The 16,522-nt window shown below is 39.6% G+C and overlaps 1 protein-coding gene across 2 annotated transcripts in view; it reads left to right on the top strand.

Annotated features, from left to right (window-relative positions):
* The window catches only part of snap47 (synaptosome associated protein 47), a 61,512-nt gene extending 45,507 nt beyond the window's left edge, over positions 1–16,005 (top strand). Inside the window, exon 5 of one of the 2 annotated variants that reach the window (XM_048596085.1) lies at positions 11,101–16,005. In XM_048596085.1, coding sequence (XP_048452042.1) covers positions 11,101–11,247 — 147 coding nt within the window. In that variant the 3' untranslated portion in view covers positions 11,248–16,005. The remainder of the gene's footprint in view (positions 1–11,100) is intronic. The other variant, XM_048596087.1, reaches the window with a different exon arrangement.
* The last annotated feature ends 517 nt before the right edge of the window (positions 16,006–16,522 follow it).

The following is a 16,522-nucleotide window of genomic DNA, read 5'->3' as shown; positions in this document are numbered from 1 at the left end:
AACTCACTGTCTAAAGGAAACAAAAGAGCGCATCTCAGATGAAGAAAGGTTTAAAAATGAACATCCTAAGAGCATCAAAGTGATTCCCGAATTGAATGGGTCTTTTTTTAAAACAAAGAAGATTATTTTCTAACTCCCTCCGGATGAATGTTTTCAAACAATAAAACAAGACATAGCTAATCAACCTAAGACCACCACCATGTTTGGAAAAGGAGTGTGAGCAGTTTATTCTAATCAGTCCTAATGCTGAATGCAACAGTCAGTTCTGTTATGGGCAGGGGGAGGGAGAACAGAAATCTCTGTTTGCTTCGCAATTGTCCCTAATCAGTAAGCCTTTAAGAGGCAGATGCACAAGTATGTTAGCCCCTGCTGAGTGAACTGGTCAACTAAGCAGTGTTTTGGTGATTTTAACTTGGGTTACATAAGTTTATTTACACACTCAATCTGAAATTTAATGCTGCTGATTTACCACACAGTCTCTCTCCCAAAAGCACATTCAAAGAAAGTAAAGGTGAAGAGAAAACACCCTCTAACCATCACCTCCTGCTTGCTGTACTCAACTGCTTGTGGATCCAATTTGCCAAATTTCCTTTGATCCAAAAGGTTATTACCTTTGCTATCAGTACCCCGGTGGCTCAGTGGTTAACACTGCTGCCTCACAGCGCCAGGGACTCTGGTTCAATTCCACCCTCGGATGACTGTCTGTGTGGAGTTTGCACATTCTCCCTGTGTCTGCATGGGTTTCCTCTGGGTGCTCCGGTTTCCTCCTACAGTCCAAAGATGTGCAGGCTAGGTGGATTAGCCATGCTAAATTGCCCATAATGTTCAGGGATGTGTAGCTTCGGTGGATTATAGCGGGATGGGTCTGGGTGGGATGCTCCAAGCATCGGTTTGGATTTGTTGGACTGAAGGGCCTGTTTCCACACTGTAGGGATTCTATGATCTGTGATCTCAGCGGGACCTTATCAAATGCCTTGTTGAAGCCCAAACCAATTACATCAAAAGCATTGCTCCATTTACACACCTGGTCACGCTTTTGCAAAATTCGATCAAATTGATCAAACTGGAACTCCCCTTGACAAAACTAACTGTTCTTGATTAATCCCTGCATCTTCAAATGCAGACTAATTCTTCCTAATTGTTTCCACACCACCAGAAAATACTAGTATGCAGGCACTCTATGTAATCAACAATGCTAATGGTATTGTTGTCTTTTATTACAAGTGGAATTGAACATAAAAGTAAAGATCTTCAATGTTAGTTACCAGGATTAAAATGAGACCATGTCTCGAATGCAGTGTATATTTTTGGTCTCCTTAACTAAGGAAGATGTAAATTTATTGGGGGTGACTCATAAGGAATTAACTTGCTTGATAACTCGGGGATGAGGATGGTTTGCACAATCTGGGCCTGTTTCCACTCGAGATTAGAAGATTGAGAAGGTAACTGAAATGAATAAGATCATGAATGGCCTTGACAAAGTGAATGGGGCAAGGATATTTTCTCTTGCTGTTGAGCTCAGAAGTAGGGGACACTGTTTCCATTTTGGGGCTCCAGTTTTCAACTTAGGGGTCCCCTTTCATCACGGAATTTTTTGTTCTGAGCATTATGTGACTTTGAAACACTCTGCCTCTCACAGCGGTGGAGGCAGGGTCATTGAATATTTTTAAGACTTAGGCAAATAAATTTGTTAGGCCGATGAATCAGGGGTTGACGGGCTAGATGAGAATGTGGCCTTTGAAATATGAACAGATAAACCATGTTCTCATTGAGTGACAGAGCAGATTCAAGGGGCCAAATAGTCCACTTCTATTCGTACATCAGTATTGGCAAGTTTCTAGTGATATGTCTTTTCTTTTGAAGACATTGACTCCTAATTTAAGAGCTGTGTTATTGTGCATCTCCCAAGTAGCCATTCTTCATCTGCAAGATCAGGTAGTTGAAGGTACTATCTGTGTGTGGCATTGCTTTACAGAAAGGTCTTCTGTAGCCATGCTCATTAATATCTGTTAACTTAGTTTGACCACTACTGTTGTACTTAATCAATATCTAACACCTAATTGTAGTTTAAATTTCTATATTTCTCCATGCCCTTTTCATTCAATCAAGAGAAAGAACTTACATTTATAGAGAATCTTTCACAACCTCACCATGTCCAAAGCATTTTGTAGCCAATGAAGTACTTTGAAGAGTGGTTGCTGTTGTAATATGAGGAAAGGCAGCAGCCCATTAGTAAAATTAACATTTTTATTGAGGTTGATTGCAGGATGAATATTGATCATGATTCCTAAATGCCACCATGAAGGCCATCAGCCAGACCTAGCTCAGCATTTTATCCAATATCTAGCAGTGCAGAACTCCATCAGTATTGCTGTAAGTGTCTGAGTGAGGCTTGAACCATAACTTTCTGACTTATGTGTGACAGTGTTAACAGTGAGCCATGGCTGACAGAAAGGTGTGATTAGTTTTTTTCAGGTCAATGGTTCAGGTCAAAATTACCTTTCTTGCAGAGAGTGATTTTCTGCTAAGTTTCTTGAGTACAAATTTAAAAGAGTCATCGCGTTAGGAGTACACAAAAGATGGCATGGTGAGGAACCAGACAGTGTAACTCATTAAACAGCTCTTTCAAAGAGCTGGAACAGAATCAATGGTCTGAATGATTACCTCCTATGCAGTAAGCTTCTGTAAAATTAGCACAGTCTTTGTGGGCCTCTTTTTTTTCAAAAAGTAAAATCTGGTGATTTGTTCCATTGCTGTCTCTGGGATCTCGCTGTTTGCAAATTGGCTATGTGTGTACGAAATTTACTTACATTGCAATTAAGACTATATTTACTTTGTGCTTTGCTTGGGGACATTGAACTGTTGAAACCTACTATGCACATTCAAGTTAATTCTCTCTGTTCAGCTCTTGTTCTGTTTTGAACTCTCCGTACCCTCTTTCACACTGAAGCACAGTATATCAGATTCTGTGAAGAAGTGATTGATAAAACTAGACACCAGAGGGCTCCAAATGCATTCTGTAAGTGGACCCGCTGAAATATTGAACTTATTTAATGCTCGGTAAATCTTGGTTGGGCTGCAGTAAATTTTTCCTCTTGCTGAATAGCTGCAGGAGTATAAGAGTCGTCATGTTTGCAGAATCATTAGACTTCATTGTGCTGAACTGATGCTCTTCATTTCTATTTAAAACTGGAGTTGTGTGTTTGACTGGGACACGAAGAAAACTTCAGCAAACTGAGCCAAAATGCTGCAAAGAATTTAAAGAGATACTTCCTGAAAAATGATGACTGAGCAATTATTCTGTACAAGTATCTTTTTTTATTTAAACTGGTTATGTACTGAAAGTAAGAGACTGAAATAGTAATAGGATCCATGCCATTCTGGCTAGAAAGGTTAAAATCTTTGATTCAGCTATTAAGTAAGCTAGTAAGCAACAAAATATATACAAACCGAATATCATAGGTAAAATGATTAGAGAAGGACAGCTAGGGACTAACTACCAGTACAAAACTGATGAGGAGCCTGGAATAGGTCTAGGGGGTGTGTTTCAAATATTATGTAAAGGTACAGATTCAAGATCACCTTAGTTTGATTGTACTGCCCAAATGGTCACTTGTTGATTTTAAAAGCTATTGGGTTTCCTGTGGTATAGCCCATTTCATAAATTTAAGAGATTGGTAGAAGTTTCCAGCAGACTTGAAAGATGTGATGATGTGGATGGAAAAGGGTTTCAATTGGTGTGCTGGAACATTTGGTTTTGCATTGCAGACCTATTCAAAGCAAGACTGTGGATGTGGGATATTGCCTGTAATATATATAAAAATCATGGAATGGAAATGATGCAGAAGGACTAAGTCTTGGTGCATATGTCTTGTTCTGTTGGTCTGTTGGTTTTCTTCCATGTGCAAGGGTAACCAGAGAACACACATTTAAGAGAATTACAAAGAGAATCAGTGACAATTTGAGAATTATTTTTACAAAGTCTGGTGTTGTTATCTGGAATGCACTAACTGAAGGATGCAAATTTAAGAAGAATTTCACTGGGAATTCACTGAAGATATTCAGTGCAGTGGAGGAGAAGGGAGGGAAGTGGGACTAATTAGTTTGCTAATTGGATCACTGAAAGCATGATGAGCTGAATGGCTTCCTTCTGTTCTATATTATTCTAGAGTACTTGCTTCTCTTCCCCTTTTTCTATGCCATCCTCCTCTTTCCTCTCTCCTTCCCTCCCAACAGGTTTGATGTCTGTCAGCTTTTTTGAACCCCTAGGTGACAAATGCACAATTTTACTCTTTTAATTTGAGCATTGCTGGTTGGTTTGTTTGACATCTCTAACTGGTCGTGTGTGTGTGTGTGCATCCCTGTCTTGAACTGAGTGACTTGCTGGACCGTTTCAGAGCAGTTAGTCCTCAGCTGCATTGCTGAGAGCCTGGAGTCACGTGTGGGCTAGTACAAGGAAATTGGATTTCCTTCCTTAAACGGACATTAATGACCTACACAAGCAACTACAACAATTGTCAATGGTTGCAGGGTTATTAGACTAGGTCTTAATTCCAGACTTTTATTGAATTCAAATTTCATTAGAGTTCAGTGAGGACTAACGTATTATGTTTCTGAACTGTGGAGCTTTTGCTTTCTACTTTTTTTTTGATATTCTGTTTCAAAATGTTTGGTGTCCCAATTCTGATTTGTACAGCCTCTCAATAAAGACCACATAGTCCTACATTGGGACACATGAATTTGTCCAGTGCTGTATGCCCACTAGTGTATATTTTCACCAACTGCCTCATTTCCTAAGTGTCTGACTGTTGTTATTAGCACACTGTGACTACTGGGGTACTGCAAGGTTCAAAACTTGGGCTCCAGCTGTTCGTGATATAGAAATATAATACAGGAAAGGTCGAGTTGCAATAGTCTTATCAGACCATAGGACTGATCTCTCATTATGGAGAGAAGATTGGTGGTGGTTTAACCCGAGAGTTGCCCCTCCTCAGGCAAGGGAAGAGTTTGAGAAGAACAGTATTTTGTAATAGCCTCAGCTGGTACAGGAATTGAACCCATGCTGTTGACATCACACTGCATTGCAAACCAACTATCCAGCCAACTGAGCTAACCAACCCTCATATCAATGATTTGGAGTGGGAATCAAATGTAACATTTCCAAATTTGTGGATGATGCATAGCTAAGTGGGAACATGTGTTGGGAGGAAGATGTAAAGCTGTAGGCTTTACAGATGTAAAGCTGAAGGCTTCAGAAGGATTTGGACAGGCTTAGTGAATGAGCTAGCACACAGCAGCTGGAATGTAATGTGGAAAAGTGTGAGGTGTTCCAGTTTGGCAGGAGGAACCGATATGCAGATTATTTCTTAAATGGTGAGACGTTAGAAATAGTGGAAATACAAAGTGACTTGGATGTCCTTGTCAATAAATCATTGAATACTAACATACAAGTGCAGCAAGTTATTAAGAGGTCTAACGGAATGTTACCTTTTATTGCAAGAGGATTTGATTACAGGAGTAATGAAATCTTAATTTAGTTTTATAGATGCTTGGTTAGACTGCACCTTGACCCTTCATGCAATTTTGATCTCCGTATCTCAGGAAAGATATTTAAGTTTCGCCAGGCATATCCTGGAACAGAGGGACTATCCTATGAAAACAGATTAGGCAAATTGGGCCTGTATTTTCAAAGTTTTGAAGAATGAGAGGTGATCTCATTGAAACCTGGATAATACTTAAAGGGATAGACAGGGTAGTTGCAGCTAAGATGTTTCCCCTGATTGGAGTGTGTAGAACCTGGGGCCAAAGTTTAAAAGTAAGAGAGTTACCACTTGGGTCTGAGATGAGGATATTTTTTACTCTGAGGCTTGAGAGTCTTTAGAATTCTTTACCAGGGAGCTCAGTCTTTGAGCATTTTAAAGGTAGAGTTTGATAGATTCCTGATTAGCAAAGGCATACATGGTTGTGGGAATGGGGTGAGAAAAAGGCCTTGAAGTATCTGATCAGCCCCAGTCATATTGAATGACAGGGTAGGCTTGATGGGCTGAATGACTACTGCTGTTCCTATAGAGAAACTCCTGATGTCAATATCCATGGAGTTTGTATAAAAAAAGATACTACATCATGTTTCTAACTCCCATCCATTTGTATGCTTCCAGTGCAGGTCTCAATCGCAATCAGCAGCTCCAATTAAGTTGTTTTAATTTTTGAGGCTGGTAGTTTTGCCATTCACTAAGAACAGATGTAAACAACTTGCATTAATACGGTGCTTTACGATATTCACTGATAAAAAAGGAAGCTAGGAGGAGATTGAATAAAGATGTTAAAATTCTGAAAGCTTTGATAAAGTGAGCTTTAGAGAGGCAGTGATCAGGGGCCATGAGTTTAAAATTGACATTAAGTTATTGAGCAGGGCAGATAAAAAGGAAGTTTTTAATATTGGAGCACTGAATTATTTGCTAGAAGGAGTGTTTGGAGAAGATAGCATTGGTTATTTTATTGGAAACTAATAAAAGTTTGAAGCAGAGTACATGAACAGCACAGTGGATGTGTTTTCCATTGTCCTATAAAGAATCAGCATTCACATGATGGGCCAAATGGGCTCCATTTGTTCTGTTTTTCCTTTCAGATCCTGTGTCTCGGAAGCATCTCAAAGTACTTGACTTTTAATTACTATGAGATTTAATGACTATTATGAGAGCAAATGTGACAGGTATTATTAATAGCAGGAGATCCCACAAGCAACAAGAAGAACAATCAATATGTACGCACAGTGTGTATCGTACTGGGCTCGAATAAAGATGCAAAATGCTGCAGAAATTCAGTAGATTTGACAGTGTTATGTGTAAAGAGAAACAGTTAATATTTCAAGTCCAATATTTGTCTTTTTCAGACCTTGGAGGCCATGTAAAGATTAAAAAAAACAAACATTCAACCTAATAAAGCACTCATAGTACAGACAGTGGAAGACATTCTGATTCATAGCAGTCTCAAAGCTTTAAAATCTTCTCAAGAGGTTAATCTATTACTGAAAAAGAGCTTCTCTTCATTTCCCTACACATTGAAGAGCTTCTTTGAGCTAACAAAATATGAACATAGAAACTCTTACAGAGATAATTGTAGCTTTTGAAGCTCAGCCAGGTGTTCATAATGAGTAGCTTTTAGGGGCAAATCAAAAAATAAATATTGAAATTGTTGAAACAGAGGTGAAACCAGTTGGCCTGTCAATCAAAGCAATCTAGTGGAAGAATAGATTTAATCTACCTCCACCAGTTGTGTTTTTCTTTGGGTGGGTCATGATATAAATTGAGCAGTAGCCAGTTTACCACCTATTCCCAGCCGGCTTATCCCTATAATACGTTAGGTGTGCAAGCCTCAAGGCTGACAGCCTGCAAGGCAATGCTCAAAACAAACAATGACAGCATGTGAATCTGCCCCAGAAAGTGTCCAAAGCTGCTCAGAAAAAGTACTGTCAGGCTGGCTTCTTGGAGAAATGTTGCTCCTGTAAGTAGAATGGAAGGAACTGCTGAGGAGCAGTCTGGTTCTCCCTTTGATTGTTGATGATACACTCGCTGTTGGATTACTGGCAAAAAACACAGGGGGGTCTCCACTTGTGACTGCAAGAGCAACTAACTTAGAAAGCTAAGTTTTGACAGAGGGAATTGTTGGAGGAGACTCTGCCTGGCCTGGATCTGGAATGTGGAGTTGGGTGCCACTTTTTGTCAGGGCTGGGTTTGGGAGTTGGCAGTAGCTTTTGCTGAGGTCAGAAGGAAGGCTCCTTTTACTTGGCTAGTCTTCTTGCCAGAATCGAGAGTTCTGTCAGCCACGGATCTGAGGTGAGGGAGGTGAAAGTGTGTTTGTTTGGGGACAGAGTAGAAGGCTGCAAGAATGTGGGGATTGAAGGCAGTGAATGGAGACATAATGTACAGAGGAAGCTGCATTGGGAAGTAGGGTAGTGAAGAAGAGGCTGCAAGGGAGACTGGAGTGAGGAGAAGGAGCCTGCAAGTGAGAAGTCGTAGGGAGAGGCACATTGGAAGGATGGGGCAAAGAGAGGCTACAAAAGAAAGAACGGTTTTAGACTTGTCAACAATTGAATACTCAGATAAGTGGGATCCAAAAAACGGTTAAATCATTGAGATAGTGAATTCCTTGGAAATTAGTGTGGAATCTGTAGTTTGAATTTGCATCGGTTCAGAAACTGCTATGTTTAGAAAAAATGTAGCAGATATTACTATATTGAACATTGTGTCACTTGTTAAATTTAAATGTGAGATTAAGATCCAAGATACAATAGATGTAGCAATCACATTAAGATTAAGTTCCACCTTTGAGCATATGGTAAAGCTGGTGATGAGCTCTTACCTTGCCAGTCTGTGGAAATTGTGTTTAGTTGCTGGAATTTTGTGTGTAGAAATGTCAGTTATTTTGGAGGGGAGGAAACTTTTATTAAATTATGGCTATAGTGGTGTCCAGAGAATTAAGTTTAAAGGAAAATCGCTGATTGTTGAGAATATTGATGAATTATATTAACTCTGTTTCTGTGAGAGTCCCAGCAGCCCTTTGTCAACACACATACTTGCGATATTGTTATCACTGCATCACTTAATAAATGAGTTAACGAGTATAGAAAAGCATCGTCTGAAAGCTAAAAGATAGCCGTTAGGAAAGTAAAGAGGAGCCCTGGAGAAAAATATTATTTTGATCTCTGCCAGACGTGCTTAGATTATGTTCATTTTGGCCTGTTAACAAGGTCATTGACCTGAATAATATGATTCCAGCACCAAAATGTAGTTGGCGTGAGCAGTGCAGGATAGCTGATGTGGGGGGGGGAGAAAAAAGCAGGAAGATAAAGGCTATGATTCAGGAATGCACCAACCTCCCTTTCCCAAGATGTGAACCTACCCTTTCCTTCAGTGCCGCTTATCCGACAGAACCTAGCCCCCAGCCTTCTCTCTCCTGCCCTGGGCTGCAGGATTCTTCCTGGTCTGAAGCCACAATTCTCCAAAGAGTCATGATCCTCGTTGGGCTTCTTTCTGAACTCTCAGCAGGATTCTGTCTGGCATTGCCAGGTGTGATACAGCTGCTGGTGCCAGTCAGATTGGCCAGTAGCTATGTAGTCATCCCAACCCACTCCATAAAAATTCTAAAGATTTTTGTTTTAACCATCACTGACAGCTGTATCCGGTTTTTGGTAAAAGTGTAAAGAATGGGTGAGTCCATTTTGATTTAGTCCCTTCCTCCACCTCCTGCTATCATGCACCACCCCCTCCGACTTCTGATGACCCATCATGGACATTGCTGATAATGGGAATTCTGTGAAAACTTCTAATTGGCTGCACGGGTGATTACTGGAGATTAATAGCTTAAAAAAATTAACTCATGGGGATTTGGTGGTGGTAAAATCATTCAGTTGTGTGTGATAACACTTCCAGCTATATTAAAAGAAAATGTCTGGGTGAGGGGGCCCTTGTGGTGCGGTGGTAGTATCCTTACCTCTGGGCTAGGAGGCATGGGTTCATGTTCCACCTGTTCCAGAGGTGTGTGATAACATCTCTAAACAGGTTGATTAGAAAATGCCTAAACAGAGGGTGACACAGTGATATCTAGGAGGCCTGGGTTCAAGTCCCATTTGAATCTTAGAATCATACAGTACAGAAGAAGCCCTTCAGCCCATCGAGTTGTAAGACTTAAAATACACTGCTACCTACACTACTCCCACTTTCCTGCATTAGGTCCATAGCCTTCAATGCTATGACACTTCAAGTGTTCATCCAAGTACTTTTTAAAAGGTAATGTGGTGACTTGAAAGACGAACAGGTCCATGACAGTTAAATAAACCTTATCACCTTAAAGAATGATTATATCTCTTTGATAAGAGCGTAAGAAACAGGAGCAGCAGTAGGCCATCTGGCCCATCGAGCCCGCTCTGCCATTTAATACGATTATGGTTGATCTTTTTGTGGACTCAGCTTCGCTTGCTTGCCTGCTCACTGTAACCCTTAATTCCTTTACTGTTCAAAAATCTATCTTTGCCTTAAAAACATTCAGCAAGGTAGCCTCAACTCCTTTACTATGCAGGGAATTCCATAGATTCGCAACCCTTTGGGTGAAGAAGTTCCTTCTCAACTCAGTCCTAAATTTGTGACCCCTACACAGTGGGTAAAGGTAACTATAAACCAAATTCAGCACTATGGATGCTGGTAATTCTTCAGGACCTCATCCAAGGAGGCCCATGTAAACACACATTTATCACAACATAACTCTATTTTTGAAAACCATCTCTTTCACTTTTCTTCTAACCAACCTCTAATCATCTAGTTTGTTGCCTTGGAGTCCATTTTTGGTTGGTTAGCTTTTGTGGAGTGCTTTGCTATGGATTTCACATAAAATAAATGAAGACTGTTTCTGAACATTGCAGCTTTGAAATACTTATCATTTTGCGGTGTAGTTAACAAGTAGTAGTTAATTAATTATCTGGAATTATGCAACCTTTGAGTCTCACTGAGCTCCTGTACAAGCGTGGCATACATTGAAAAATTTCTCAATTGTTCGGTACAAAACAGTTCAACTGGAACTTGCTGCAGGCTAATGTCCAGATTATGCTAACTAAATTTCTGATTCTGGAGTATTTTCTCCCTTTTTCACTCAACCAAGTTGTACACTCTGGAATTCCTTACCTAAACCTGTCTGCCTCCTACCTGGGTTATGAACAAGTTCTGTACTTAAATATGTATGTAAGTTGATGTGTACCCAAGTTGGAACACAATACAGTCCAATGTAAAATAGCCTTTAGTAAGTATGTGCAAATGTTTTCATGTTGGATCCTCGGAATTAATATTAATATAGGATCTTGCTTGTAAGTACAAGCATTCCTGAGTTCGACATTTGTAAATTGGGACCGCCTGAATGCTTTGCCCCAACTCAGCAGCAGTCCCATGAAGTCCTCAAGTTGGTTTGTTACATTGACCTAGCTGCCAGTTCCTGTGGGGTATGAAGGAAATGAAAGGGAGCAATTCATGCCAGGTGATGCTGTACACAACTTGAACCTCCCAGAATTGGTGTATACCAGGAACAACTCACTTGCCTACTCTTTCATTTTAGATCTTACGGAAGTTGAAGACGATCGCGCTGGATACTGAGGCTGAGCTAGAACGCCAGGATGAAGTGTTGGATGTCATCAGTTCCTCCACGGACCAGGCAACGTCCCGGATAAACATGAGTCACCGGCGAATGCGGAAACTCCTGTAGGACTTGAGCTGACCAAATATTGCAATGCTCAGTCATGTTCAACATGGCTCGCTCTTCAACAGACCGTCAGCATTTAGATGGGATGCTTCAATGAGCTGGAACAACAATGGGTCAGATAGCAATGAATTGGGTTCTCTCACTCCTTAAAGTTTGAAAGGAAAGACCTGTTTGTGTGTACTTGTCTTGGGACTGTTGACAAACTTCTTATAAATTGTTACAACAATCTGTGGCCAGTCTGCTGGTCGGCTTCATCACCAACATGTCAACATACGTAGAGGAGCTAAGAATGTGCTCTTGTCAATCAGACACCATTTCCATGACAACCATCTTACCATTAATATTCAATTGTTTTAGAACACTATAAAGTTTAGGTAATGGCAGGAAGGCTTGAAAAATACTATAGATTTGCAATCTATTAAAAAGCATCATCTTTAAAAGCAATGAATGAGACTTAATGATACAATAATGTTTTTTCTTTCTAAGGGAATATAGATAGATATACCCTTGAGTCAAGATTCTCCCCATATTGAGTATGCCTTTCTGGTTGCTTATAAATTTACAAGGGGTACCATACCGCTTCACCGTGTAGAGGAGAGTCATGCAAAACTGTAAATGTGCCAATACTTGTCCTGTTAAAGTTTAAAGCTTGGACAAATTTCGCTAATCCATGACACATTATTGCTTCTTCCTCAGGTTATTCCTGGTGAATTGTATCCACTAGAGATCAACAACAAAGTGCCAATAATATGCAGCTGGTCGAGCAGTTTGAGAGTTTTTCTGGTGAGACACCACCCAAAATGTTTCTCACTTGAGATTCTGAGAGAGCTGCTTTTACTTTAAGATTTCCTGCATTTGTGGTCCTTCCTTGCATTTTGTGCCTTGGATGAACAGTTTGATTAAGTCATAATTATTGCTTTGCAACAAGACAATGTTTGGGGAGGAAAGAGAACAGAAATTTGTAACTTAGGCCATAGAGTGAGTGATGGGATTTGGGATTGCAAAGGCTCGGGTCAAGTATAATAGGGAGTGAGGGTAGTAATCAGGCTTAAAATCTGACTGCATCAGTAAAGAATCTTGTTTCAGTCAGTTGCTACAAATACAATTAGTGCAAACGAATGGCAACATTAATATATGGTGAATTCCATTTGTTAGCCATCCTATCAGTTGCATTTTGGGGATGCTTTGTGTAGTGCATATCCCCTCAAAAAAAGGTCAAACAAGGCAAACAGACTTGCAGCTCTACTCTCAATGGTTTATTGGACTTTTTGCTTCAATGCAATAATCATGCTTATCCCTCCCTAGATATCTCTATTCTGTGTTCTACTAGGATTTGGTCTGTGGGTGACATTTTCATGTATACGCTTGAACTGTAGGAGGGGTGGGAAGCGAACATAAAATACTGTTATCGACCGTGCCCTTTTGATATATTTGTGGCACCTGAAGAAAGTTTTGATGTGTATACCACAAAGGTAAAGTGATGATGATTATAGCTCTACCTCTGCCACTGGTGACTGCGTGGTGAAGTAAACACTATGAAGAATTAAATCTATCACACGAGATATTAAAAAACAAAATTTAAATGCATTGCTTCCAGAATGTACTATATTGGTACTAATATGCTAAATACACACTGCAATATATACTTAGCATGCTAGTGATACCTAGGGCTAAAATATCAATACTGCATCAGCAGCAGTCTCTTCAAGACAATCTGGAATTTTAAATCAAATGGTCTTGGGAGTTTCCTCTATATTTGACATATCTCTTTATAATGTTAATTTGCTGCCTGTTTGTACTTATGGTTAGCTGCAAATGTATACATTAGGATGTTGCAAGGCTTATTAAGTTAAATTCTTGATTTATGGATGAAGTTGTAATCATAACGTGCATATCCAATATGTAATGCTAGTTAACATATTCTCCTTTTAATGATTGTGATGATTTTGATGACGGTGCATGGGCATGTCGTTACCGCTGTGAGTGGATGCAGCTTTCCTTTGGAGACATAAATGAAAAAGTAGGAGGAATGGTGCACTTTAATAAACTTCAAGATATAAATGGAGCACTTTCTGTGCTGTGGAGTTATGTTCATTGGCATGGTCTATTTGGCAGGATCGCACATGTAACTTTAAAATGTCACATTAATTGACTGCTTGTTGTGAATCATAATATACTAGGACATGCTGGAAATGTTCAGTAGAATTGCTTACTTTTAAGATATAACTTTGGCATTGTTTACAGTTATTTGAGTGTACGGCACTTAATATTTTTGCTCTGTGATGGGTATTGAAGTAGGATTAACAGTCCCTTATTTCCATCACCACTCCTTCCAAACTGGGAGATGGAATAATGTTTATAGAGACATAGGATAATTGACATTGTAGCACATGGATAAGCAACACTCAATGTGTTGAGTCTGCTTTCATGGATGGATGAATTTGAGTAGGTAGACTCAGTAAGAGACAATTGCTATTCTTGCTCCACCCCTACACAAGGAAAGGAGAAGGAGGTGCAGTGAGAAAGACTGCAGATTATCACTTAAAAATAATGGAAGTCTTGAAAGCTTGAGCTTTTAGCACTGTTTGGCACGATTGGCACTGAATTCACAACTATTGCTGATAAACTAGATGTTGATGTGATCTTGGCAAAGCCTGTAGTTATTGCTTTTTTTTTTCTGGAATGTCAAAATACTTACCTGGACATTTTGCTTTTCAACTCTACAAAGTGCGTTAGCAAATTGCTACTGGTAAATTGTTCCTAAGCTTGTTACTGGATTCTAGTAGGTTCTGAACTACAATATTTCACTGCTACTGTTTTGTCCTTGTTACTGATAGTGCCACTGATGTACATGCATCTTGCTGTCAAAAACAATGAGTCTTCTATAGCACTTTATCCTCAAGAAATAACACCTTATTTTCCCAATAGATCTCAGCCTTCCTAGAAACTATCCCATCATCTTTGCATTGAAGAATTTGGCTGCATATCAAGGATGCTGTGTCTTGGCCTTAATAACTTTTCAGACAACCCTTTACAATTTTTGATATTGTAAAAATAAAAATCTTTGTCAGTCTTAACCTTTTAGTTCACAACAGAGATTCTGTGTTGTCTTCTCCTGCAGCTCAGCTTATCCTAAAAGTATAGTTTCAGGCTTGTTCTTTTTCCGGCTATATATGGGGTTTATAATGTTCTTTCAGAACAACTACCTTCACGAGAGATGGTGCCCCTTGTCTCATTCCTGATGAGCTGTAATTTGAGCATTAGAGATTAATCATGTCTGGTTTTCATCTAGGCTCCTTTATAGTGACACCTTCAACTGCAACAGGAAGAGGTGTGGGAAGCTTTTCTCGATCCTGTTGAATTCGTATAGTGATTCACTTTTTGTATTTTTGCTTTTAAGTCTTAACATGGTTGCTCAGTATAAGATGTAGATATTTTACACTTAACATCAGCCTGTGGACCTTCCCACACATAAATGTAAAACTTCCTCCACTGCCCAATAACGTGCCTTATTCCTAATTTTGGAAGAAACCTTTCTTCTTCCATCAACTGTGACATTTCAGAATTTGCACACCCAGTGGCCTTAGTGAGATTGCCAATTTAGTGTTGAATGTAGGTAACATATTGTAGATTTACAGCCACTAGGAAACTGTTAAAAACTGTCCGATCTTCTTTCTCTTCAAACACGACTAGAGAAGAGAAATTGGACTGGACTGAATTGAAGCCAAATATTGGAGTTAACGTAACACCTACACAGGTTCCTTCACAGTTCATGTTTTAAGTTTGTTCTTGTGAATATCATTACTGTAATTTCCAAATTAAAAATTATAATCAGTTTGATCACAACCATGGCATAAACCATAAACTGTTGATTCCTAGATCACTGGCTTCAACACTGCTTCATAGTCACTGGTTTTCTGGCCTTGATTTGCTACTCCATGGTCTTTGATTTTCTGGCCATGATTCTCTGCTGTATGGATCCTGGTTATCTGGCCATGCATTTTGATCATGGCCTGCTTATCTAAGCATTGGTCTCTCATCAGTGGTGCATGCTGTCTGGCTGAGAGTGCCTAGTCAATAATGCTAGGTTGCCTTGGCCACAAGTTCTTATGCATAGACTTTGGCTATCTTATGCCATTGCCACTTGCCCTCTTGCAATTGGGGCAGCGGTCCAAAGTCAGACAGCCTACGAGAACATAAACCTAACTTATCTTGTACATAGACAAACATTTTTATTTGTTGATCACAAAATAATGTGTTTTAATTTTTTTTTCCTGAGTCTTAGCTGATGGGAGAATGTTTTATGCATGTCTGTTCGATTCACCGTTTTGTTTTCTAATTCTTATTGTGTGGCCTAAAGGAGTCCATGGTATGCAGTCCACAAAAATGAAAGTTTGGGCACCCCTGACATTACTTATATTTGATGCTCTTGAGAAGTGTACTGCCAGACCAATGAATGAAACCAAATTCCTGCCAGACACCGTCATTCTGCAAATTACAGCATTGATTTTCAAATGGAATTATATATGTAATTTTTTTTTGTTTGTGTGGTCTTTAAGATCAACCGTTGATTATAACGACAGAGGGAGTTGAATTTCAAGTGGTTTCAGGTAATTGTCTACAGACTCTCTATGTTTATGAAAATGGTTTGTAATGGGGAGCAGGCATTATTAAATCTCTTGCTTTCTGTACTATATTACTGATTTGCTGTATGGAATTGTACACGCTGCCTGTGTCGTGTTTGCTTTGTACAATAAATACTGAAATAAATCTACAAACCACATTACAGAGGCTGTGTTGAAATTTTTGGATGTCTCTGTTACGGCTGCCTTACCCATATGTTTACACAGTTCTCCTGTGTTGTGTTCTGGGTGGCATAGCAACAGCGTACAGAGGAACGCTACTGACTCCATCTCTGTCTCAAGAACACAGAAATAGTTGGAAGATTTATTAGGTGCTCCCAAGGGTAGGCTCAGAGCCTTCCCCTGCAAACCTTAGGAATTCTCCTACAGCACTGGTCCTATAAATGCTAGTTCATTTTGTGTTTCTGAATGTAACAACGTTTGATAAAATACTAATTATTCATGTAGCTGGAATGCCTAAAATTTGTTGCTTATTTTAAGTTGTCATTTGAAGTTGGTGATGGACTATCTTCTTGACCTATTTGAGTACAGGTTTCATACAAGTAAGTAACTTCCTAGGACACTGCAGAGAGCAGAAAGAGTCAACCTTCTTGCCATCAGGCTGGAGTCACAATCACGGTAGGAATGACATGTTT

This window comes from Rhincodon typus, chromosome 4 (genome assembly GCF_021869965.1).
Source record: "Rhincodon typus isolate 14 chromosome 4, sRhiTyp1.1, whole genome shotgun sequence".
NCBI lineage: Eukaryota > Metazoa > Chordata > Chondrichthyes > Orectolobiformes > Rhincodontidae > Rhincodon > Rhincodon typus.
Note: the sequence above shows the minus strand (reverse complement) of the source record. Positions and strands in the feature narration are given on the sequence as shown.